General features: G+C 37.3%; 1 protein-coding gene across 1 annotated transcript; it reads left to right on the top strand.

Annotated features, from left to right (window-relative positions):
* The first annotated feature begins 508 nt into the window (after positions 1 to 508).
* UGT2C1 (UDP-glucuronosyltransferase) lies at positions 509 to 27,622 on the top strand. Its single transcript, NM_001195805.1, is given in 6 exon segments — positions 509 to 1,229; positions 9,274 to 9,422; positions 17,657 to 17,788; positions 22,245 to 22,332; positions 23,186 to 23,405; positions 25,952 to 27,622. Coding segments are annotated over 6 exon segments (1,590 nt in total). The 3' UTR covers positions 26,232 to 27,622.
* Positions 27,623 to 27,896: the final 274 nt, after the last annotated feature.

Below are 27,896 nucleotides of genomic sequence, written 5' to 3'. Positions count from 1 at the left end.
TCCTGCCTTTAACACCTCTTCAAATACATATGTTATCTCCACCTGGCGATAGAATAGTAGCTTCATTTACTTCTAGAAAATGCAGTGGTATTTAGTAAGAAAAATGCTAGAGGGACCGTTTTTCTCAAATGAACATTCAAATAAAATCAGAGAATATGAAACAAAAAATTGTCTTAAGTAAAAATGTATTCCATTGTGATGAATTCAACTAATATTATTTACAAATTATTTTAGGTTTGTGTTCTCATTAAATCCCTTTGTCTTCTTTCCTCTAAAGGAAGATTTGAAACTCTGGCTGCATTTTCTTTAAAAGTCACTCTATTGGTTTCCCAAAATGCTTTCTCCAAAACAGCTACATGTACATTTAGTCAACAGTACAAAGTACACTCTCTGAAGCTCAGCCCAGTCCACTATAAGATGATTGAGAAAAGTCAAGAGGACTTTGGACCATCAGCTTCACACACTTGATTTACACTGGGGGTGTATTTGGTTAGAGCAAGCGTTAGCCATGAAGGCTGTGAAAGGCTTCTGTGTTCTTTTCACACTGCTCCTGTGTTTCGTTGACTCTGGAAGGACTGGGAAAATACTTGTTTGGCCCATGGATTTTAGCCACTGGATTAATTTAAAAGTTATCCTGGAAGAACTCCAGCTTCGTGGCCATGAGATAACTGTGCTGGTGCCTTCACCGAGTCTTCTGCTCGATCATACCAAGATTCCCTTTAATGTGGAAGTTCTCCAGCTTCAGGTAACCAAAGAAACCCTCATGGAAGAGCTCAACACAGTTCTCTACATGTCTTCTTTTGAATTGCCAACACTTTCATGGTGGAAGGTGCTAGGAAAAATGGTAGAAATGGGCAAGCAATTTTCAAAGAACCTAAGAAGAGTGTGCGACAGTGCTATAACAAACAAGGAGTTGCTGGACAGGCTTAAGGCAGCTAAGTTTGACATCTGTTTGGCTGACCCTTTAGCCTTTTGTGGAGAGTTGGTGGCCGAGCTCCTCAATATTCCATTTGTATATTCTTTCCGGTTTTCTATTGGAAACATCATAGAGAGAAGCTGTGCTGGGCTTCCCACCCCTTCTTCATACGTTCCTGGGAGCACATCAGGACTGACAGACAACATGTCTTTTGTACAGAGACTGAAAAATTGGTTATTGTACCTAATGAACGATATGATGTTTTCACATTTTATGCTTTCAGAATGGGATGAGTATTACAGCAAGGTTTTAGGTAAGAGGAATTCACTTGTAAAAAGATTCATACTTCATTTGCTAAACAGAAATATTTATCTTAATGTATGAAACTTAAACCTACTGGTTTTGTAAAAAGATTTATATATTTATTAGAAATAATGGCTGAGTGGGGAGATACAGGGACAGAGAGAGAGATAGAGGAAAGGAGAGCAAAAGAAAGAGAGAGAGAGGGAGGGGGAAGAGAGAGCTTCTATCTGCTCAGTGACTCCTGAAGTGCCTGAAACAGCTAGAGTTAGACCAGGTCCAAGCTGGGAGCCAGGAAGTCCATGCAGGTCTCCCACATAGTTGGCAGGGATCCGAGTACTTGGGCCATCACCTGCTACCTTTCAGGCACAGTAGCATGAAGCTGGTTAGGAAGCACTGAGTAGCCAGAACTTGAACCACACACTCCAATATGGGAAGTAGTTGTCCTGAGCCAGGGCTTAACCTGCTGCACCACAATACCCAAACCTAACCAAGGTATTAAGGTTTCAGTATAATAGCCAAGTTCTTGTGGTCAGCCTGTTCCACCAAAAACAAATTATTTTATTATTATTTTGTTTTTTATTAAAATTTATTAGATATCCATATATATTTTTTCAATTTAATAATGTTTAACATTTTGCCATATTCATTTCATATGTAAATATTATATATATATATACTACTTTTCTTAAAAGGTGGGTATTACTATCATATAATGTGGGATTTGAGACAAGAATACAAAATGAGGAAAGAAGGGTATACTATGCTGAGTATATAATTCAGTGAAGACAACATTTATAACTATCAATATGCTAAATAATATGACATGCCCATTTTTATACTCCCTTTATATATTAACTTACACATATGGAAGAGAATATATGGAATTTTTTATTCCTATTTTGTTTAGTTCACTTAGCAAAATGATCATCCAGTTTCATCCATTCTATTTATAAATGTCAGGATTTCAATCTTCTTCCTGGCTGAGTAATATCTCTTTATGAATACATACCACATTTTGTTTATCCAGTCATCAGTGATGGGCATCTAGGTTGATTTCATATTTTTGCTACTGTGCATTGAACTGCAGTAAATGGAGTGTTGGCATCTCATACGCTGACTTACTTTCCTCTGGATATATCCCCAGAAATGAAATTGATGGGCCACATGGTAGATCTATTTTTAGTTTTTTTGAGGAATCTAGATGCTGTTTTCCATAGTGGTTCTAATTTACATTCCCATTAACAATATATTAAGGCTCCCTTTTCTCCACAATCTTACCAGCATTTGTTATTTTTGGACTTTTAGATAATAATATAGATTCTAACTGGAGTGAGATGAATGATTCTTTATAGTGTATAGCCACTGCTATTGACATATTGTTGTAGTTATTATGGGGTAACTAATCATGCTGATATTTTTGTGCCTCACTCTTGAATTTATAAATCTAAGTACAATATCTTAATAGTTCCACTAACTTTAAGTTAAAAGATTTCCATTATATTGACAAGGTAAAAAAAAATCACAGTGCCAACAAATAATGTTTTTCCCACACATGTCTATCTTACATGCTTTTTGTTTTTGGTTTTAAGGTTTGTTGTTGCTGTTGTTGATTACGCCATTGACAAATTCTTCCAGCACAAACACAAGTAATAGTAGTGATAACAGACTTTTCTCCTTAGTATTATTTTAACAGTATCTCTAATACTCTATCATTACTAAATACTAAGTTTATTTTAAAAAATACTAAAATCTTCCACTATAGTTGTGATTCCTTGTTTTATTCAGCAGAATTCATTTTCCTTTTTAATATTATCTGTAATCTAAGTTTCCTATAAAATATTATTTCTTCATCAACTATAAACAGAATGAGTGCTTTGTAATGAGGAATATGACACAGATATAAGCCACTGATTGATTCAATGAGGCACATGACCTACTTAGGAACAACATGTCTCTGTTAGACTTTTCCTGGCCTTCTGTGTCAGAAGTAGTTGCTGGCTTTTTGTAAAATTAGTGCTGAGAAAATTTCAACAGAAATGAATGCACCTATTATTTTTCTATGATTAAAGGATAAGCAGGAAAAGGTAGAACTGGTATAAAATAACTGTAATCTGATTAATCTGATTCTGGTGATAATTTCTGAGTAATCAATCAAGCAGTGTATGGTCTCTTGCTAGTACTAATTTGTTTGCTTACTTCAAATTCTAGCAATTTAACACTCAGCTTTGAAATCTTTTCTACAATAATCTACTAGTGATAAGAAATGAACCTATCTGTCTTATTCATTCTAGAATGCTTTCTCTGGGAATACCATCTGAGAAAGAAAAATATGGGGATAGCATTGTAGCGCAGCAGGTAAAGCCCCAGCCTGAGACACCAGTATCCTATATGAGCACTGGTTCAAGTCCTGGATGCTCTACTCTGTATCTAGTTCTCTGTGAATGTACCTGGGAAAGCAGCAGAAGACGGCCTGAGAGCATGGGCCCCTAGTACCCATGTTAGAGAGCAGGGTGGAGAACCAGGTTCCTGGCTTCAGCCTAGCCTGGCCCTGACCCTTGAAGCCATTTGGGAATTGAACCAAATGATAGAAGATCTCTCTCTCTCTCTCTCTCTCTCTCTCTCTGTAATTCTGCCTTTCAAAGAAATAAAATACATATTAAAAAAGAGAAATATTTAACTTGATAAATCAAAGGGAACTATTTCTTTACCTCTCTCATAAATTTGAAAATGTTACTAGTTAAAATTTTCTATTTAGTTGTTCAGAATATAGAATTTGTTACATAACATAACCTGAGTATATTTTTAAAATTTTTATAAATATGTCATAATTCTTACACAAATATAAAATATATCATGTTAGAGATGTATTCAAATCATTCAGGAGAACACAGTAAAATGGCAAATCTGGTTCAAATATTATTCTGAAGAAGTATTTATTAACATTCTTGTGAAAAATTAAGATGTTAGGATAGTATTCCTAGATTAGACACAAAATTCATTAATGTCTTAAAAAGCAACAAAAAATTATGATTTATGAGATGACAGAGAAATATTCAAGTTATATTTAATTTCACTATAATTATTTACTTAAAGTAAATAGCAAAATGCATTCATTTTCCCAAGTCAGTTAAATAATTCCTAGATCCTTCATGGAAAACAGAGCCCTGGCATGATATCAAAAGACATTCTTGTAGTCTCATTTAATTTCCAAATTTAGGACATTTTTTCTAATAATATCTTTTTCCAAACCAATTACTTTAATTATTTCCTACCTGTTATGCTATCTTCATTTCATTAGGTGTATTAAGTATACAGATTCTTATCTAAAGAGTGAAAGGTTATAGGATAAAAAACACCTTCTTCTGAAAAAAGAATCATGTGGCTCAGTAATTCTTCTTCTAGTATATAGTCAAGAAAAGATACCTTCACACAAAATATGAACTCACAGTAGCATTATTCATAGTATCAAACAATGACAAAAATTCACTCAAATGTTTTTTTTTTATTTTTTATTTTTTTTTATTTTTGACAGGCACAGTGGACAGTGAGAGAGAGAGACAGAGAGAAAGGTCTTCCTTTGCTGTTGGTTCACCCTCCAATGGCCGCTGTAGCCGGCGCACCGCGCTGATCTGATGGCAGGAGCCAGGTACTTATCCTGGTCTTCCATGGGGTGCAGGGCCCAAGCACTTGGGCCATCCTCCACTGCACTCCCTGGCCACAGCAGAGAGCTGGCCTGGAAGAGGGGCAACCGGGACAGAATCCGGCGCCCTGACTGGGACTAGAACCTGGTGTGCCAGCGCCGCAAGGCGGAGGATTAGCCTAGTGAGCCACAGCGCCAGCTCACTCAAATGTTTAACAGATGATTGGATTAATAGAACATGATACATCCTTACAAAGGAATAATATTCAGAAATAAAATGCAGTAAGTTGTTGGTGCATGTTATAAACGATTTTAAAATACTCTTCCTGGTAACATAAGTCTGCATAGAAGATCACGAATTGAATGATTCTACTTAAATAAATTATCCAGGTGAGGCGAATCCATAGAGAGAGAAAGTAGATCGTTTTTGTCATGGACTGGGAATGGGAAGAAATGAGCAATGATTGCCAATGGAGCATCAAAATGGGGATAAGGAAAATGTTATTTGGAGGATAAAGAAATCTTTCAGTTAAAAAAGCAATCATGGCTCACATTTTTGTGAGTATACTAAAAATCTCTCAAGTGTGTGCTTTACAAGAAAGGATTGTATGCTATGTAAATTATACCTAAGAAAGAGGCTATAGAAAAGACAAATGAGGCACCACACAAAGGGAATCAGAAGACAACCATATATGACACCAAGAAGGCAGTAAAGTGGGAAATGCATTGAGGATGAATCTGGATTTTGAATATCATTGTTATTGTCAGTATTAATTCCCATAAATTGCTGAGATTTGTGTGTGATCTCTTCTATGTGTGTATTTTGGGACAGTTCAAAACACATCATATTTTCTGATTAGGACTTCTAGAACATTGAAGTGACTATTCCAAAAGCCATGTTGTGAAAGATCATATGATTATTGCTTCTTCACATCTATGAAACTGAATACACATTTCAGAAAGACATAAAGTCTTTGAGTACATGTTCTTATACCATGGTAACTGAATAGGATTCAGAGATGAAATTCTGGTCCTTGACTAAAGAACAAATTAATAGAGAGATACTAATTTGAATTCTTTTCTGTTAATGTTCCATTGATTGGCATTATAGCTGGAAGCTACCTCTTTCTCATTGTTTGTTATCTAAACTTATCAGAAAACAAATATTTCACAACCAAATTATTGAACAGTACTACACCTTCATCCTCTTCCCCCTAAAAGAGAGAAATAGACAAAAAGGCCTGTGAAACGTGCATGCACTCTCATTGTATATAGTAAACTAAATGATCACTTTCAAAAATCTATTGATCCCTGTAGGCCCTTTCTGCCTTTCCACGCCACAATCAGGTTTCACCTCACCCCGGTTAGAATGGCTCACATTCAGAAATATACCACAATAGATGCTGGAGAGGATGTGGGGAAAAAGGGACACTAACCCACTGTTAGTGGGAATACAAACTGGTTAAGCCACTATGGAAGTCAGTCTGAAGATTCTTCAGAAACCTGAATATAACCCTACCATACAACCCAGCCATACCACTCTTTGGATTTTACCCAAAGGAAATGAAATTGGCAAACAAAAAAGCTGTCTGCACCTTAATGTTTATTGCAGCTCAATTCACAATAGCTAAGACCTGGAACCAACCCAAATGCCCATCAACAGTAGACTGGATAAAGAAATTATGGGACTTGTACTCTATAGAATACTATACAGCAGTCAAAAACAACGAAACCTGGTCATTTGCAACAAGATGGAGGAATCTGGAAAACATCATGCTGAGTGAACTAAGCCAGTCCCAAAGGGACAAATATCATATGTTCTCCCTGATCGGCGATAACTAACTGAGCACCAAAGGGGAAACCTGTTGAAGTGAAATGGACACTATGAGAAACAATGACTTGATCAGCTCTTGTCCTGACTATTGATGTACAATGTAATACTTTATCTATTTTAGTATTTTTTTTTGTTCTAGTACTATTGATTGAACTCGGTAAGTCACACACAATTGTTCTTAGGTGTTTAAATTTTAACTGAAAAGTGATCCCTGTTAGGAATTTGGAAAACATTATGCTGAATGAAATAAGCCAGTCCCAAAGGGACAAATATCATATGTTTTCCCTGATCGGTGACAACTAACCGAGCACCAAAAAGGAAACCTGTTAAAGTGAAATGAACACTATGAGAAACGGTGACTTGATCAGCCCTTGCCCTGACTGTTGATGAACAACTTAATACGTTATCCCTCTTAGTATTTTTTTTGTTTGTTCTACTTAATACTTTTGGTTGAATACTGTAATCAATACAGAGTTATTCTTAAGTGTTGAAACTTAACTGAAAAGTGACTGCTGGTAAATATAAGAGTGGAAATAAGAAAGGGAAGAGATGTGCAATTTGGGACATGCTCAAGCTGACTTCCCCAAATGGTAGAGTTAGAAACATACCAGGAGTTTTCCAATTCAGTCCGATCAAGGTGGCATGTACCAATGCCATCTCACTAGTCCAAGTGATCAATTTCTGTTCACAATTGATCATAATGATAGGACTAAGAGCCAAAGGGATCACATAAACAAGACTAGTGTCTGCAAATACTAGCTGATAGAATCAAAAAGGGAGAGAATGATCCAACATGGGAAGCGAGATACACAGCAGACTCATAGAATGGCAGATGTCCTAAACAGCACTCTGGCCTCAGAATCAACCCTTAAGTCATTCGGATCCGGCTGAAAAGCCCATGAGAGTATTTCAGGCATGGAAAGGCAAGACACTCTGGGGGGAAAAAATGACCTAAATGAAAGATCTCTGTGAGTGAGACCCCAGTGGAAAGAACAGGTCATCAAAGAAGGAGCTACCTTTCTCTGAAGGGAGGAGAGAACTTCCACTCTGACTACAACCTTGTCTAAATATGATCAGAGTCAGTGAACTCAAAAGGCTTCCATAGCCTTGACAACTCATGACAAGAGCCTAGGGTGATTACTGATGCCATTAACAAGAGTGTCAATTTGTTAAGTCAACAACAGGAGTCAGGGTGCACTTACTCCTCATGTAGGATCTCTGTCCTTAATGTGCTGTACATTGAGACTTAATGCTATAACTAGTACTCAAACAGTATTTTTCACTTTGTGTTTCTATGTGGGTGCAAACTGTTGAAATCTTTACTTAATGTATGCTAAACTGATCTTCTGTATATAAAGAGAATCTAAAATGAATCTTGATGTGAATGGAAGGGGAGAGGGAGCAGGAAAGGGGAGGGTTGCGGGTGGGAGGGAAGTTATGGGGGGGAAGCAATTGTAATCCATAAGCTGTACTTTGGAAATTTATATTCATTAAATAAAAGTTAAAAAAAATCTACTGAAAGACTTCCAGACCAGGTAAGATGTAATCAATTGTGAAACTGCATTCTAAATATCAGAAAAAGAGATAGATTACAGTCATAAAGTTACCAGAATGCTTTGAAGCAATAAGTTTGTGATAAATTGCAATTCTAATAGGGGAGGTACTCCACCAGTAATCTGAGGATGACTGCCTGAGTTCCTTTTTGCTTGCTGGAAATATTTGCCAATTCTGAGCATGGAGCTCAGTTCAAACTTGGTGCAATCAGGTAGATGCTACAGTATAGGCAGAGAGTACAAGCCAGGGGTATATTAGCAGGCTTGTGTTCATATCCTACCCCTGGGTATTGGGTTCAGTGTGGCAGGAAGGGGTTTTGTCAAGGGCCATTTGGATATTCAAAACTTCATTTTCCAGTCACACAAAATTGTCAAATTTATCCTGCTAGGGGCTAGCATTGTGGCACAGTGGGATAAGCTGCCACCTGAGATGCCACAGTATCTCACAGTAGCACTATTTCAAGCCCTGGGCTGCTCCACTTCTGATCCAACTTCCTGTTAATACTTCTGGGAAGGCAGAGAAAGATGGCCCAAGTGCCTGGGCCTCTGCCACCTATGTGGGAGATTCAGACAGTGTTCTAGGTTCCTGGCTTCAGACTGGCCAGGCCTGGCCTTTGGGGCCCATTGGGGAGTGAACCTGAAGGTGGAAGATCTCTCTCTGTCTCTCTGGCCTCTTCAACTCTGCTTTTTCAATTAAATGAGTAAATTTTAAAATAAAATCATCTTGATATGTATTTACTGAATTTCAGTTCCTGCCTGTGGTTGCCTTGGCAGGGCTAGATCAAATGATTCCGCGGGCCTCATATGGCCTGCAGGCCAGACATGCCTGACCCCTGTACTACACTTCTTAACCCTTTGTTTGGTTATTCATAATCTCACTGGTGTGTTTCTTGAAGGCCAATTGATTTCACATGGGTTACGTGGGCCCAGTATTGGTTCTCTAGAAATTTTCTTTGACAATTATGGTAAAATATTTCCCATTTTACCTATAAATTTATCTTGCCTCTATTACTCTGTTTTTATTCAGGAAGACGTACCACAATATGTGAGATTATGGGGAAAGCTGAAATGTGGCTGATACGAAGTTACTGGGATTTTGAATTTCCACGCCCTTTTTTACCTAATTTTGAATATGTTGGAGGACTACACTGCAAGCCTGCAAAGCCCCTGCCTGAGGTAATTTGATTTGCTTATTTTAGTGAGTTCTGGTATTTTTCTTCTGGAATTATCTCTAGTTTATTATTTATAATATCTGATCCTCACATTGAAATAAAAAGGGGAATTAATAGAAATTAATAGGTGTTTGTCCCCTAGATGATTACACTACCATGGCAATCTTATTATTTTATCATATCATCAGTGATATTTATCGAACCTGTCAGATATTGGATATAGATGAAATTCTTGGGCCCTGGTTATGGTGAAGGCCTGAAATAACCTCTTGCCCATGTGAATGAACTGAAGTATGTCTTCAACAACCATAAAGTACTGGCCAAGACTAGACATTCCAAAATGTTCTCTGCATTCAAGGGACTTTGTTCCAGATAGTGCCTTCTCTGTCAGCCTGAGTTTTAGGGTAAAGAACGTTTTGTATCAGCTGCCACTCGATGGGTGTATGTATGGCATGAGAAGTAAACTATTGTTTTAAGCCATTGAGGTTTCGAGATTGTAGGTTATTTAGCATAACCTAGTCCTGAATGGTCAATAGAGGTGAATAGAATAGATCAAATAGACATATGATGAACCTTCAAAAAAAATCTCTCAGAAGTCAGGAATGATGAACTGTTTGGATTGCATAGAAGAAAGAAATCAGACAGAACAGATCATGGAAGAGGTAGGAGAGAATGCAAAGAAGCAGGTGAGTAATCTAAGTATTTTTATGTCAAAATTAAGGAAATCCCAGATAAATGACTAATGTATAAGCAGTGACCCAACACAGCTTGTAGGCTAGAAAAGAAACAAGATTGAGTACAGGGAATTAAAGATATATTTGCTATAGTTCTTGTGTGAGATCATAGAGATCTAAACTACAGTGTGGTAGTGTGTTTGAGTAGGAATGGAGAGATTTAGAAATATTTATAAAAAGTTGAGCAAGTCTCGGTATTTGTATGGAGGTGGAGGTTGAAGAAAAGAGTAGTTAAAGAATGAATCTCTGCTTTTGTCTTTGTATGAGTTCTTTCCTTTATTTGCATCTTTATGTGGTAAAGTCCATAGAGAATGTTGGAATTTACTATAGCGAGGGACTTGTTGAGGAGAGAAGTTGATTGAAAAGTCATGTGTTCATGTTTGTGTATGCTGAAATTGAGGTACCAAGGCAATGTCAAATTGAATGTGAAGCCAATTTCAAGGGCAGGTCTTAACACACTGTTAATTTGTTTCAATACGACTTTACTTTTTATAGTCATTTATATACATATGAAAAGTAAGCTAAATTTGCAGATCCACGATCTATTTATTCCCTGCCCATCCATACACATAGGTACCATCCCCCATCTTGGTACATGTGCCACAATCAATGAACCTACAATTACACATCATTATCAACCAAACTCCATAGCTGCATTAGGGATACTGTATCTGTAATAAGCTTCTGTTTAACGTTTACCATGAGGCTTTAGAAAAACCCTATAGCCTTGGAAAGTTATTGTGATGAGTAGCTCAACTTTGATCACAAAGAAAAGAAATGAACAGAATAAAACATCATCTTAGCTCCATTTTCACACATACACACATTTTGAATTTTGATATTGCAACTTCCATTTTTATTTTACTTATCCCATGAAAGTGTGTTGTATTTATTTCTCAATATCTTCTTTTGTATATTTTTACCTTTTGGCATTCAAATTAAGTTTATAGGGGGGTCATAACTATAGATTCTGTAATACAGTATGTTAAATATTGCTGTATACTTATATTTACCAGTGAATTTTATGAATTCAGAGATTTTTGTCCATCCATGCTGACATTCATTTCTTCTAGTTTGGAGAAGACTCTTCAGCAGTTCTTGCGTTAGAGATCTGTGATAGTGCATTCCCTCAATTTTTTTTTTTTTTCTGGGAAGGTCTTTTCACTTCTTTTATCTCAGATAAACTTGGCTGAGAACCATATCCTTGGCATGGAAATTAATTTCTGCATACAATATTCTGAATATATGAACCTCCTGGCCGTTGAGGTCTCTGCTGAATAGTCTGCGTCCAGGCATATTGAGCTACTTTTATAAAATATTTACTTTCTTCTGGCTATTTTCAGAATCCTTTACTTGTTTATCTTTTAGAATTTTCCCATCTTATGTTGAGGGATAGTGGTGTTTAGATTGAATTTATCTTTGTTCATCAATAAGTAATCATTTATATATTTCTCCAGGTGCAGAAACTTTTCCAATTTCAATTCCTTGAATGGGATTTCTATTTCTTTGTCATTTTCATGCTATTCTTGAATGACAAGGAATCTCCAAAGGGTATTCCATAGTGGCTTTACCAGTTTGCATTCCCACCAACAGTGGGTTAGTGTCCCTTTTTCCCCATATCCTCTCCAGCAACTGTTGTTAGTTGATTTCTGTATGTAAGCCATTCTAACCTGGGTGAGATGAAACCTCACTGTGGTTTTGATTTACAGTTCCCTAATGGCTAGTGATCCTGAACATTTTTTCATGTGTCTGTTGGCTGTTTGGATTTCCTCTTTTGTATAGTGTTTATTTAGGTCCTTGGCCCATCTCTTAAGTGGGTTGTTTGTTTTGTTGTGGTGGAGTTTCTTAATCTCTTTGTAGATTCTGGTTATTAATCCTTTATCTGTTGCATAATTTGCAAATATTTTTTTCCCATTCTGTTGGTTGCCTCTTCACTTTCCTGACTGTTTCTCTTGCAGTAAAGAAACTTCTCAATTTGGTATAATCCCAATTGTTGATTCTGGCTTTGACTGCCTGTGCCTCTGGGATCTCTTCCAAGAAATCTTTACCTGTGCCTATATCTTGCATGGTTTCTCTGTTGTTCTCTAATATTTGATGGTGTCAGGTCATAGGTTTAGATCTTTAATTCATAGTGATTGGATTTTTGTGTAAGGTGTAAGGTAGAGGTCTTGCTTCATGCTTATGCACATGGAAATCCAGTTTTCCCAGCACCATTTGTTGAACAGACTGTCCTGGCTCCAGGGATTGGTTTTAGATCCTTGATCAAATATAAGTTGGCTGTAGATGTTTGGATTGATTTATGGTGTTTCCATTCTGTTCCATTAGTCTATCTTTCTGTTTCTGTACCAGTACCATGCTGTTTTGATTACAACTGCCTGTAGTATGTCTTGAAATCTGGTATTGTAATGCTTCTGGCTTTATTTTTGTTGTATAAGATTACTTTAGCTATTTGAGGTCTCCTGTGCCTCTGTATGAATTTCAGCATCATTTTTTCCAGATTTGAGAAGAATTTTTTTGGTATTTTGACTGGTATCTCATTGAATCTATAAATTACTTTTGGGAGAATGGACAAATTGATGATATTAATTCTTCCATACCATGAGCATGAAAGATTTTTCCATTTTTTGCTATCTTTTTCTATTTCTTTCTTTAAGATTGAGTAATTCTCAACATAGAGATCTTTGACAACTTTGGTTAAGTTTATTTCAAGATATTTGTTTTTGTGGCTATTGAGAATGGGATTGATCTTAGATGTTACTTTGAACTTGCTGTGATCTTTTATTGAGAGATTTTCTTCCTTTAAATTCTTTCATATTGATGACCATATTTCTGTATTTCTGTGTGTAACACATCTTTAAGCATCTTTTGCAGGGCTGGACGAGTGGTGACAAATTCTTACAATTTCTGTTTGTTATGAAAGGTCTTTATTTCACCTTCATTCACAAATGAGAGCCTTACAGGTTATAATATTCTGAGATGGCTGTTTTTTTTCTCATAGTTCTTGGGCTATATCTCGCCATTTCCTCCTAGCCTGTAGTGTTTCTGATGAGAAGTCTGCTGTGAGTCTGATTGGAGATCCTCTGAGAGTAATCTGATGTTTCTCTCTTGCACATTTTAGGATCTTTATGTTTCACTGTCCTGAGTTTAATCACAATGTGTCATGGTGAGGATCTCTTTTGGTCATGGTTACTAGGGGTTCTATGTGCTTCCTGTACTTGGATGCCTCTTTCCTTCTCCAGACCCAGGAAGTTTCTGCTAGTGTCTCACTAAAAAGGCCTTCTAATCCTTTCTCTCTCTCCATGCCTTCAGGAACTCCTAGAACCCAAATGTTGGGTTTTTTAATAGTATCCGTAGATTCCCAACAATATTTTTTAGATTTCTAATTTCCTCTTCTTTTGTTTGGTTTGACTGTATACTTTCCTGTGCTCTGTCTTCTAAGTCTGATATTCTATCTTCTGCCTCATTGATTCTGTTTTTAAAGCTCTCAAATATGCTTTTTATTTGTTTTATTGAATTCTTCATTTCATTTTGATTTCTCTTCAGTATCTCAATTTCATGTTCTACTAAATTCCTCATTTCATTTTGATTCCTCCTTAAGATTTCATTTTCATGAGAGAGATTTTCTTGTCCTGCATGGATTTCAGTAGTTCATGCTTTTTTTGATTATTTCCAAATATTCTTATCATACATTTTTGAGCTCCATTTCTTGTATTTCTTCTATTTCATCATCTTCAAAAATTGTATTAGAGTGCTGTGTTCTTTTGGGAGTGTCATGTTGTCTTCCTTGTTCTTGTTTCCTCGGTTTTTGAGTTTGTTGCTTGGCATTGTGGAGCTATTCTTTGGTTTCTTCTTCTTCTTCCTTTTTTTTTTTCTTTTTTTTTTTTTCTGTGGTGACTTTTCTCATTATACTATGATTCTAGATTAAGTGAACTGTCTGCTTTTGGTGAATCTCTAAAGACGTGTGTTGGGTGTGGCCAGAGAGCTCTATTCAGTTCTTCAGGGTTAAGGGTGTGCCTAAGGTGACACACCCAGATTTGGCGTGGTAAATCTTCTATCTTTTTTCTTTTCTTTTCTTTTCTTTTATTCAAAAGGGAAGTCATTCTGCTCAGATGAGTTCGTCTCCTGGATGGTGATCAGTGCCTGAGCACTAGCCCAATGGGTATAATATTCATTTGCTCTGTCCCAAGGACCACACAAAGGATCTTTTCAGTCCTCAGTGTAAGCTCAAATTCCCCTGCAATGTCTCTCACTGGGTAGCCAGGGCCACCTGAGATTGTGGCATCTCCCCTGAGACTACTCAAAATCTCAGCCACTCTATGAGTTCTCCCACACACCCTCAGTTGTTTTTTTTTTTTTTTTTCACTGTCCTGGTTCATATGCTTCACACATTCACCAGGTCTTAGTCTCCTGTTATTACTCCCCACCATAGTCAGATTTTTCTGCTTGGCTGAGGGCAGACGCAGCCCCGAGCTGGCACAGCTGTTACATATATCCAAAATGGCACCTGCTCTATTGGCTCACATGCCTTTGTAAGGTGAGTGGAGAGAGAATCGTACCTGTACCGTCCTTTTTATTTTTGCTCTCCTCTAGTTAGGCTGGTGTACTTTCCTCACAAAGTTTCAAGCCTCATTCCCTCTAGGCTCTTATTGCCACTTTTCTCCCAGGGTCTTGGGCTACTGTGGTTTTGTCTCACCTCTCTTTCCAGCACTGGCATAGTGATTCTCGGCAGCTGGGTCCCAAGCTGTGGGCGCCTGTGCCCTCCACGTAGATCTACCATGTCCCTCTAATTCCGGAAGAGTTTCCTCTGCCATTTTTTCCCTAACTCTTCCTTGAGAGTACACTATCTCCACTTTTATTAAACTATCTTTTCCTGGACTATCAGCAAGCTCCCTCCCTATTCCACCATCTTGGAACCTCTCCTCTAGTGTCCAACAATAGACATTTTCCTGTTGTGTTTTTGTACACTCCATTCTCAGCTCTGCTGCTCAAGGGATTACTATGGCTTCTGTTTTAAGTTCTGGGATACTGCTGGTGTCAATTTTTCTATAGTTGCCTTTGGTTTTCTGCAGTAAAGCATGAGGCCCATTTAAAAAATAAGATTTATTTATATATTTTAAATGAAGAGTGAGTGAGAGAGAAAGAGAGAGAGAGATCTACAATCTACTGGCTCACTTTCCAAAGGGCCCCAACTGCCTGAGCTGTGCCTATCTGAACCCAGGAGCCAGGAACTTCTTCCAGATCTCCCATGTGGGTACAGGGCCCAAGGACTTCGGTCATTTTCTGCTGATTTCCCAAGTGCTTTAACAGGGAGCTGGATCTGAAGTGCAGCAGCTGAAACACAAACTGGTGCCTCGTTGGCAGGCCCACACTCCACAGCGCTAGCCCTGGCCATTTGCTTTTAATCTATCCTTTTGGTGATATCACTTGTAAACTAAATTAATGTGAGTCATATCTGTATATATGGAGCCCATCCATCCACAAACAAGTGTGGTGGTTGATTATGTCAACTCGACTAGGCCATGGTGTTCAGATTTATAATCAGATATAATATGGGATAATTCTATGAGGATGTTAGGATGTTAATACTGAAAAGTTCACCTTGAATAAAATGCATTGCTTTTCTTAGTGTTCACATTCAATCAGTTGGAGGCTGAAAAAAAAAAAAAAAAAAAAAAAGACTGACTTTCTACAACAGGGAAACCTGTCAGCAGATACTTCAGACTTGAACTTCAGCATCTCCCTTCCTGGAGTCTCCAGCCTGAGAGCTCATCTTGAATAGCTTTGCCATTTAACTTCTATATCACATGATGCAATAACTTAAAATAAATATTTCTCAGCATATACACATACAACACACACATATGCAGACACACATATATACATCTTATTGCTGCTTTCTATTTGGATTTTCTTCTGTGATATGTATTAGATTATGCATTTTTTGATAAAAGTGAATATATTGTGACTTTAATATAGTTCATATCTTAATTGCCATAGTGAATACTGGTTCATAATTTATTAAATATTCAAGTCAGTTTAGTTATAACTGTCATTCATGAATATTATTATTTATAGTGGTTATGAATTGGACCAAGCTTATGTAGTTTTTATTTTTTCTAATAATTGTATATTGATTATTTTAGTTTGTCCAATGCTTTCACACATACACAATATACTGTCTTCTGCTTTCAAACCTCACAGGTTTCCTTTGTCTTATTTGGTTAACATAGCTTGTTTAGTACATAAACAAAAGGTGGAAATCCTTTTTTTTCCTTAAATATGATTAAATATTACTATCTTCATTTTGAATGCAGTGTCATATGCTTCCATGATTGCATTGTCATCCTTAGAATACAGATAGTTTATGTTATGATTTGGTTAGTTAGTTACATGGGTACCTATTTCTTCAATGTGATCATGGCAGTTTAAAATACAAATGCAACTGAAATAAATTATTTAGGAAACAAAAAAGGACACCATTAGCAGATTAGTACACTGTGATTCATCTTGAAAGTTGTTGATGATCTTAGCGTACAAAACCAAATATGAAGTAACAAACTAGAACCATTTAGCATGAAGGAATCAAAGTTCTTCATCTGAGTCACTGGGAAGAGGAAATTGAAAGGTAGTGGAGAGTAGCAAATATGGTCATTGTCTTTATAATCAACACGATTATCATGAAAATGTGGCTCTGCCACTGATTACAATGTTGCCTTGGAGAAACTGCTTTAACCTGAGATAACTTTCTTATCTTTGAACTTGGATATTTCTCTGGAGATTCTCATGATACTTAAGTTGAATGATATGTAAAGGGTTCAGAATGGTAGGAAATAATAGCCATCAATAATTTATAAAAACAAGCCGGTGCTGTGGCTCAATAGACTAATCCTCCGCCTTGCAGCGCTGGCACACCGGGTTCTAGTCCTGGTCAGGGCGCCGGATTCTGTCCCGGTTGCCCCTCTTCCAGGCCAGCTCTCTGCTGTGGCCAGGGAGTGCAGTGGAGGATGGCCCAAGTGCTTGGGCCCTGCACCCGCTTGGGAGATCAGGAAAAGTACCTGGCTCCTGGCTTCGGATCAACGTGATGCGCAGGCCGCAGCGCGCTGGCCGCGGCGGCCATTGGAGGGAGAATCAACGGCAAAAGGAAGACCTTTCTCTCTGTCTCTCTCTCTCCCTCACTGTCCACTCTGCCTATCAAAAAAAAAAAATAATAATTTATAAAAACAGACACACGCATCTCAGTAGTATCTACAGCATGTGATAAGGAAATCCTAGACTTTGATCATATCACTTCTCTGCCTTTTGGCCAAGATCAAGTGTAGACTTTGATCATTTTAATTTGTCAAATATTAGTGATGTACGTTAATCATATACACTCTCAATGATCAGATGGTTGAACGCATTTGAACTCAGAGTTATCTAATAATCCAGAAACTGAGAAACATTTGAGGCTATGCAATTTTTTTGGCACTAAATTTTCATATTAAGAACACTGATTTCTTTACAGGAATTGGAAGAGTTTGTACAAAGCTCTGGAAATGATGGAGTAGTAGTATTTACTCTGGGTTCGATGATCCAAAACCTCACAGAAGAAAGGTCGAATCTGATTGCATCAGCTCTTGCCCAGATTCCACAGAAGGTTTGATAATTTTATTTATTTTAAAAAATTGCTAATTTAAATCCAAAGGGCTTTATAAAAGTGTAACTTACAAATGTAGCAACATTTATTGCAATCATTAGTACCAACTGGACTGAAATTTAAAGAAAAAAGTATTAAATATCAGAAGAGAGTACCCAACAATATTTAACTGCTATCTTGCTTTAAACTGGGTGTTAACTAAAGAAAATGTATTTCAGAGTATTCTAAAAAATAATAAACATAATATTCTTTCTATCTATTGTGGGCTAGTCAGGCCCAAACTCCTGTTTTAGGTCTTTGTCTTTTACTTAGAGAAGAATTCTAAGTACAGGCACAAACACAACATGCAGCATGATAAGGTTTATTTACAGAATGAGAAGAACACACAGGCCTATGAGGGCTTTATCTAGGGAGAATGGGCCAGGAAGAGTAAAGAGGGACTTCCATACCCTACTTCTCTGGGTCCACAGGGAAGAGAGAGAAATAGAGAGAGCCCCTCCACTTTACCTAACTCCTTATGAGCTTCCAAAAGGGAAGAGATTACATAGAATTCCCCCTACGTCCAAGGTAAGGTTGATAGGATTACGTGGCAGTTGAGGTGGGGAGGGGGGAGATGTGGACTCTAGCTCGTGAGTTATCTATCTCACTGATCCTTCTCACATTATATCTATAGCATTTTCTAACCATATTCCTGATTTTTAAGGTTCCCCTGTAGTCTTAGGTTATTTGGTTGTTCTTGATTGTTGATTGTTTTTACATTTGAAGCAAACATAAAAGTTACCACTAAAATGACAGAGAACACAAGAACAGGTATTCAAAAGTGTGGGCTCAATGTGCAGGATTCCATGATACTCGATTTGCTAATATTTGATGTTTTTATTTGTTTTCATTTTACTTGAAAGTCAGACACACACACACACACACACACACACACAAACACACACACATATTGTGAGAGAGAGAGAGAGAGGGATCTTCCATCTGCCAGTTCATTCCCGAAATGCATCTCAATTTTTCATCCTAACACCTGCAACAAACATCTACTCCTAGCTAATGGATTTTAAGCTTGGCCCTGCTGGAGTTTAGAACTGGCACCTTAGATTCCTGGGGTATTATGAAATAATGATTCTTCTATTTAAATTTAATTAACTCCTCAGTATTACAGTAAAACATTTATGAGATTAAATTTTATGTCTATTCAAAGCATCCCTTTTTTCTTAAGGTAACCCAATTCATTAATTGATGTTTTTCTGAAATCACCAGGGACATTTTCTCTTTTTATTTTAGTTCAAACCAATAGTTGCAGGCAGATTTAAGCTTCAAACACTCATTATAATGTTTTTATCTACAACCAAATTACTTTCAAAAATTTACATATTTAATGTGAAGGAAACTTCAAAAAAGATTTAATTTTAATTGATTTAAAAGTTAATACTTAGGAGTGACATCAGGCAATATGATAGACTAAGAACTACCAAGAATCAGTTTTAACAGCTATATAATTATACTGGTGGAAATCATCTTTAGCTGTTAGGGAATTCTGGAATCTATTTGAATGCTTCCGCCTTTCTGTGAAACCCCTGCATAATTCATTATGGTCAGTGTAACCTCATCACAGTAGCAATTAGAAATTCTCCATCACCCACCTGTAAGGCAAACACAAGCCCATGTCAATGATGCAGTATGGTGGATGGAGTTAAGGGAACTGAACCTTTTCCTCCAAATACTGGAATTTTGTTTTCTGATTGCTAGTTTCGACCCTCAACCAAGAATGAGAATGAACATTGGCCATAATTATTCCAACTCTCACCAGCTGAAGTGGCTTCCTGTTTACATTAACAAACATGCCCATTTAACCCTTTTTTCTCTTTTTACAGCACAGATATTAACATATTAGAACATTCAAAATATACTACATAAAAGTTTTATTTAGAAATTCATGTTTAGTCTCAGAGGAAGACATAGATTCAGAAAACATCTGAAAAGATTCTAATCTTTTGCCTCAGGCCAATCCTTGAAAGAAACGCATAATTTAAAAATATCAAATCTCAAGAATGGGAAAAAATAATATTTCCAGATGCAGTACATAACGATAGTAAATGTCTGTTTGTCAACAATAACGATGAAGTATGTAAAGAAATATAAAGTGTAGGCCGGGGCCGTGGCTCACTAGGCTAATCCTCCACCTGCAGCACTGGCACCTGGGTTCTAGTTCCCGTTGGGGCACCGAATGCTGTCTCAGTTGCTCCTCTTCCAGTTCAGCTCTCTGCTGTGGCCCGGGAGTGCAGTGGAGGATGGCCCAGATCCTTGGGCCCTGCACCCGCATGGGAGACCAGGTGGAAGCACCTGGCTCCTGGCTTCGGATTGGCACAGTGCACTGCCCGCAACGCACTGGCTGTAGCGGCCACTTGGGGGGTAAACCAACGGAAAAAGGAAGACCTTTCTCTCTGTCTCTCTCACTGTCTAACTCTGCCTGTCAAAAAAAAAAAAAAAAAAGAAAAGAAACATAAATTGTAATGCATTCAAACATAAAAGCTAAACTGATAGCAGTCATTAAATTATTTACCACACAAAGACTTAAATACAAATGTTTTTGAAATGGCCAAGGAACAAATGGTATATATTGAGAAAGACAGGAAAATAATGTATGAATAAAACAATAATATAAACAAAGTGAAAAAACTTTCAAGACAAAACAAAAAAAATCTGGAGCTGAAAATTCTAATAACTGAAATGAAAAATTCATCTAAGTGTTTCTAAAGGAAATATAGGCAGTTAAAAGAATCATCCAACTTGAAGAAAGGGTTATTGAAATTACTGAGTCAGAGAAAGAGGAAGAAAATGAACAGAACCTATGGGCTGTGGGATACCATGAAGTGAACTAATATGAATTATGAGAACCGCAGAAGGCAAGAAAATAATCAAAAGGACATGAAGAGTGTTTGAAGAAACAATAGCTTTGAAAAACCAGAATAGTTTCAAATGACTTATTTCATTTATTTGAAAGGCAGAGGGAGAGAGAGCATTTCCATCTGACAGTTCATTCCCCAAAATTGCCACAACAGGTAGAGCTTATCAAGCTGAAACTAGGAAACAAGAGCTCCAGGGCTCCCAGGAGGCTGGCCGGCCTAGACCCAACTTCTTGGATCAACTTTTGCTTCCTTCCTGGCACATTACGGAGAAAATGGATAGAAAGTTGAGCAGCCAGGATTCAAGTGGCCACCCTGATATGAGATGCCCTTATTTCAATCAATGGATTAACAATACCAGCCCCTGAAAGTTCTGAATTTTATAAAGTATGTGAATATATGAATGCAAGAAAACTAAGGGAGGGTAATCCCAATGAGATGCAAAGCATCTGAGGGGCCGGCACGGTGGCATAGTGGGTAAAGCTGCCGCCTGCAGTGCTTGCATCCTATATGGGCACTGTTTCGAATCCCAGCTGCTACGCTACCAATCCAGCTCTCTGCTACGGCCTGGAAAAGCAGTGGAAGTTGGTCTAAGTGTTTGGGTTCCTGTACCGACGGGGAGACACAGAAGAAGCTCCTGGATCAGCCATCTGGGGAGTGAACTAGCAGATGGAAAACCTTTCTCTCTCTGTGCCTCTGCAATTCGGTTATTCAGCTTTCCAAATAAATAGACAAATATTTTTTAAAAAATCAGGATGAAAAACAAAAGTTCTGGTTAGCTTCATTAGTGAGTACAACTAAACATTTAAAGAACGAACACTAATCCTCAATGTCTCCCAAAAAAATAGACTGAGACTTTCATAACATTTTCTAGGAGGTCATAATTACCTAATATAAAAGTCAGAAAAGGATATTACTCAAAATACTAAAGATTAATAAACATACATGAAAAATATCCTGAACAAGATACTAGTGCATAAGTTATAACAACGTATTGAAAGATTATTCACCATGACAAAATGAGATGCATCCTATAAATGCAAAGGCAGTTACCCTAAGAAAGTCAATTAATTAAATACTTTACTCTCATAGATAAAGAAAATCCATACAATCATTTAAAATTAAACAGAAAACACATTGGTCAAGATTCATCACTCTTGCATGATAAATAGAACTCCCATAAAACTAGGAATGCATGGCAAATTCCTGAAGTGTGGTTGTATATAAATGAAGCTACCATCATACTCGGTAGTTAAAACTGAAACCTAAGAGGAACAACAAAGCAGGGATACCGGCTTCTACCTGTTCATGGCAATAAACAGAATCAAAAAAGGTAGTGTGTGTTTTTTTTCAGGGCAGATTATGAGTGACTGAGGTCCAGCAGACAAGTCTAGTGATTTTCAATGGATCTTGGCAAATATTCCAAAGTGGGAAAATTCTAATCAGAATGTGGAGGCATTGAACTTCTAATTGCCTCGTCCTGATGAGATGTGATTCAGAGAATCTTCTAAAATGTTCTAACACAGTAAGTTCCTTTATCTTAACAGGTTCTGTGGAGATACACAGGAAAGAAACCAGCTACATTAGGACCCAATACCAGGCTCTTTGAATGGATTCCACAGAATGATCTTCTTGGTAAGAACAAAACTAAGCAGAGCTGAATGTGAGATTATTTGAATGCTTATTCATTAAGAAATAAATCCAAAAATTTCTATTCAAAAAAGAAAACATGAAAGCTTAATGTCTTCATGTTTCTATGGCCTAATGGAACACCTCGTGAAGCTCTAAGATAAACCTGAGTGTGAAAATTCTGTTGGTCATTCAGTCTCTGCTCAGATGTAAAGTGAGTAGACTTATCGGGCAGGCTCTCACTAAACACACAAGGACGCCTACAGTTGCTTCATGGTTCTTCATGCCCATTTTCTGCCACATCTATTCCATCTTCCTCACTATAACTTTTTGGAAACAAAATTCCAATGGTTTCATTCAGTGTTTCTAATATTATGGATAGTCCCATACTCCTATAAAATGCAAAATCCAATTCTCTCAAGCAGAGCATTTCATGAAGTTGACCTAGTCAGTCTCTGTAGTCTGATACACTAACCTTCTCCCATTGAAACTGCACAACTTGCCTCCTTTTCCCAGCCACATAAGAGTTCAGATTTTACATCTCTACATTTCTTTTTGTTCATGTATTACTCATCCCATCAGTTTGTCCACCTGGCAACTTCATTCCATCATTTAAACTCAGTCTAAACTTTTCTCAGAATTTGATAGAATGAGTTGATTTCTGGAACAACCCACTGCTACTTCACCTGGGTAAACTACCTGATAATATCTTTGAAGCATACAATAATTTTCATGTGGTCTCATGAATTGTATGGGAGATGTTTCCTAATTGAATCAATATTTTATATAAGTGTCATGTGTTTTCTTTATTTGAGATTCTCACAATTTAAAATATTAATATATTATTGTTTCCTCTTAGGTCACCCCAAAACCAGAGCTTTTATCACTCATGGTGGAACAAATGGTCTCTATGAAGCGATTTACCACGGGGTTCCCATGGTGGGAATTCCCTTGTTTGGTGATCAACCTGATAATATTGCTCGTGTTAAGGCCAAAGGGGCAGCGGTTGATGTGGACTTGAGAATTATGACAACTTCAAGTTTGCTTAAAGCATTGAAGGACGTTATTAATAATCCTTCGTGAGTATAGACTGCTTCTGTCCTGAGGGGCTTTTGACTCATTCAAAGGAGAAAAATGTTTCACTCAATTTCTAAAAGCATTAGTCTGAAATAGCTGTTAACATGTTGCTTATACTTCCAAAATTCTATAGAGGCATTTCAAATCACCTATTGTCTTTTTTTTTTTTTGAAGATTTATTTTAATTTTTGAAAGACAAAGTTACAGAGAGAGGTAGAGCCAAAGAGAGAGGTCTCCCATCCACTGGTTCACTCTTTAAATGACAGCAATGCCCAGAGATGAACTGATCCGGAGCCAGGAGCCAGGAGTTTCTTCCAGGTCTCCCATGTGGATGCAGGGGCCCAAGGACTTGGGCCATCTTCTACTGCTTTCCCAGGCCATAGCAGAGAGCTGGATTGGAAGTGGAGCAGCCGGGACTCAAACCAGCACCCATATGGAATGCCAGTGCTGCAGGCCGAGGATTTAACACTGGCCAAGTCACCTATTGTTAATGGGCAGCAAATGATAACCTCAAAGAAACACTTAAACATCTTTCAAAAGTGCAAGTTCCTGTTAAAGAGACACAGCTTTTATTTTTATGAAAATACTTACTGTTACTGTACAGAAAATTATATGCATTGTTATTTTACAGAATTTAGAAAATAAGAAAATAAAAATATTAAGAAATCAGTAAACTCTTGCCACATGTCTATAAATTAACTTATCAGTAGAAAACCATTACTTCAGGGGCCGGCACCGTGGCGCACTAAGTTAATCCTCCACTGTGGCGCTAGCATCCCATATGGGCACCGGTTCTAGTCCTGGTTGCTCCTCTTCCAGTCCAGCTCTCTGCTGTGGCCTGGGAAGGCAGTGGAGGATGGCCCAAGTGCTTGGGCCCCTACACCCACATGGGAGACCAGGAGGAAGACCTGGCTCCTGGTTTCGGATTGTCATAGCTTTGGCTGTTGCAACCATTTGGGGAGTGAACCAAGAAAAGGAAGACCTTTTTCTCTGTCTTTCTCTCTCTCACTGTCTGTAACTCTATCTGTTAAATAAATAAATAAAAATCTTTTTTAAAGAAGAAAGAAAATCATTACTTCATATATTTCCTTTTCCTAATTAAAAATAGAAAAGAAATATATAGTACTAATTCCACTAAAATTGGATAATTTTTTTTAATTTAAAAATATACTCTTCTATTTAGTGAGAAAGAAAACAGTAGAATGAAATGCAAATTGAAAAGAGTTTCCAGGTTTTGGTAACTATTTTATTAATATCAGATAAATCACTTACTAAAGGCTACATGTAAATTTAAGAAAAACCTAAACATTAAGAGATTAAAGATTACAATAATTACCTTTAAAAAGGTTTTCAATTTGTTCACTATAAAATGACTTTTCACTCTGATGTCACATTTCAATTCCCTACCCATCTCTTAAACACTGGCCTGTAATTTCTGTCGGTTGTATTACGATTACATTTTTGAATAATGTTGGTTAGTATTAGTTTTATAATTACAAGGACCTAATGATGCTAGTAATGTTTTACTACAGTATCTCAACTTCTGAAAATATTCATTTTTATTAATTTATCAGTCTTTTGTTTATGTGTTCATTACTTTTGTTGTTTCTTTTTTTCCTGAAATATATCTAGAGCTACATTTTCTTTACATTCTTGAATATTAATGAAAGCCTGCTTTTTTAATTAAAAGCAAATATCACCTTGGCTTTCAATAATACACCCAGCTCATAATCTCTTCTTTAGAACTTACTGTATGTTACTTCACTACCTCCTGTAACTCAGTGTTGCTACATTCTCCTTAAAGTATGATAACATTCGAGCACGGGAAAATAAAGCTTTATCTCATCTCATCCAAGGATAGCCTTTTTGTAGTTCAGACATCCAAAATCCCAAACCAATACCCTGGCCTAGGCTTTTGTTTCTTGAGTGAGTAAAATGTATACTGCATTGCAAATGCCATGTACGTATCACCACTGGTACTTATATCCTTTTATACCTTGCAGAATAGTCTAACAACTGTTCACTTCCAGACATTGTTTCTTGCTTATAGGATTCAAAAGACTGAAACATTAGGACCACAGAGATCACAGACTGAAACCACTCTCTGGTCCCATTGAGGATTAGCCCACTGAGAACCCTAACAGCCATAGGCCAAACTTTATTAGGAGAAGGGATCCCTTTACCACAAGCAGCCTCCCAATCCTGTATCCTTTTACTATATTGATCATAAACCACTCTTGGAAATGAGATCCAAGCATCCACCTTCTCAAACTACATATGCTACTTTCTTACCTCTGAATGTTAAATTATTTTCTGCTCTCCTCCAAATGTGGTTTACAATACTGAACATCTATCACATTTCAGTCTATGGGCCACCATATCTATAAGTATCAAAGGAAAATAAACTTCCATCTGTGTATTTGGTGATATCTATAAAGTATAATTTACTATAAAATTGTGTTATATATTTATAAGGCCATGCAACATAATTTTAGGTGTTCTGTGGTCTTAAAGTCCCTAAATTGATGTCTATGTATTCAACCCTCAGTTATAAAGAGAATGCCATGAAGTTATCAAGGATTCACCACGATCAGCCCCTGAAGCCCCTGGATCGAGCAGTCTTCTGGATTGAATTTGTCATGCGCCACAAGGGAGCCAGACACCTTAGGGTTGCAGCTCATGACCTCACCTGGTTCCAGTACTACTCCCTGGATGTGGTTGTGTTTTTGCTGACCTGTGTGGCAACTATTATTTTCCTAGCCAAAAAATGTTGCTTGTTTTTTTACAGGAGGTTTTGTAAGACAGGAAATAAGAGAAAGAGAGAGTAGTGCTTTCTAGACAGTTTGGCTGGAAATCAGTTTAGATCAGTGATATGAGTAACAGTCATAGATTCAACAGATTGTTCCTTTTCTCTCATGTATTCTAGGACGTTCATCAGTTTTTCAGATCAGGGAGCAAAGAATCACACAAAAAGTTTGTCCTTGTCTTAGATATGCATAATGTTTGTGTCTCAATGTATTTCAATACTTTGTTGTTTCAGAAAATCAGTTACTTTTGACTAGTTACTGTATGCTAAGGAAAAGTATATGATTAAAATGTAATATCTATATTTTTGAAACAAGTTTAAAAATATTTAAAATTTGTCTCACATAATTTTTCTTCTAGTTGTATATGAAAAAGAGATTTAAATATTTACTGAAGTATACATAGTTTGTGGAAAAATGCATTCTGCAGAAATGCTATTATCATTTGAGTTTATTAACAAGCCTTAGCAAGAACTCTGCATGAACGTGTAGACACTAGTTGAATTTTAATAGAAGAAAGGATATCTTTTTTTCATTGTTTTAGAAAGACTTTCTATTCTTAAGTGTTGAAAATTAACTGAAATGTGATCCCTGTTGAACATGGTGGTGGGAATGGGAGAGGGAAGAGATGTATAATTTGGGACATGCTCAGGCTGACTTGCCCCAAGTGGTGGAGTTGGAAGCATACCAGGGGATTCCAATTCAATCCCATCGAGGTGGCATGTACCAATGCCATCTTACTGTTCCAGGTGATCAGTTTCAGTTCACAGTTGGTCATGGTGAAGGGACTGGGAGTCAAAGGGAGCACATAGACAAGTCTAGTACCTGCTAACGCTAACTGATGGAGTAAATAAAGGGGAGAGTGATCCAACATGGGAAGTGAGATACTCAGCAGACTCATAGAATGGCAGATGTCCTAAATAGCACTCTGGCCTCAGAATCAGCCCTAAAGGCATTTGGAGCTGGCTGAAGAGCTCATGAGAGTATTTCAGGCATGGAAAGCCAAGACACTCTGGCAAAAGATCTCTGCAAGTGAGATCCCAGTGGAAAGAACAGGTCATCAAAGAAGGAGGTACCTTTCTCTGAAGGGAGGAGAGAACCTCCACTTTGACTATGACCTTGTCTAAACAAGATAAGAGTCGGAGAACTCAGAGGGCTTCCATAGCCTTGGAAACTCATGACTGGAGCATAGGGAGATTACTGATGCCATAGACAGGAGTGTCAATTGGTAAAGTCAACAACAGGAGTCACTGTGCACTTACTCCTCATGTAGGATCTCTATCCTTAATGTGCTGTACATTGAGATTTAATGCTATAACGAGTACTCAAACAATATATTTCACTTTGTGTTTCTATGGGGGTGCAAACTGTTGAAATCCTTACTTAATGCATACTAAGCTGATCCTCTGTAAAAAAAAAAAAGAAATTATCAATTCCCAACTTGACTCTCACTGGGATTAAACATGACAATAGGTCTGCTCTGATTTCATCATCATTTAAAAAAAATCATCTATTATTTTTCACTTTATGTTTCTGTGTGGGAGCAGACTGTTGAAATCCATACTTAATGTATACTAAGCTGATCTTCTGTATATTAAGATAATCGAAAATGAATCTTGATGTGAATGGAAGGGGAGAGGGAGTGGGAAAGGGGAGGGTTGTGGGTGGGAGGGACGGTATGGGGGGGAA

The sequence above is a fragment of the Oryctolagus cuniculus genome, chromosome 8, assembly GCF_964237555.1.
Source record: "Oryctolagus cuniculus chromosome 8, mOryCun1.1, whole genome shotgun sequence".
Taxonomy (NCBI): domain Eukaryota; kingdom Metazoa; phylum Chordata; class Mammalia; order Lagomorpha; family Leporidae; genus Oryctolagus; species Oryctolagus cuniculus.
The sequence above is the reverse complement of the archived record's forward strand: the minus strand, read 5'-3'. Positions and strand labels throughout refer to the sequence as shown.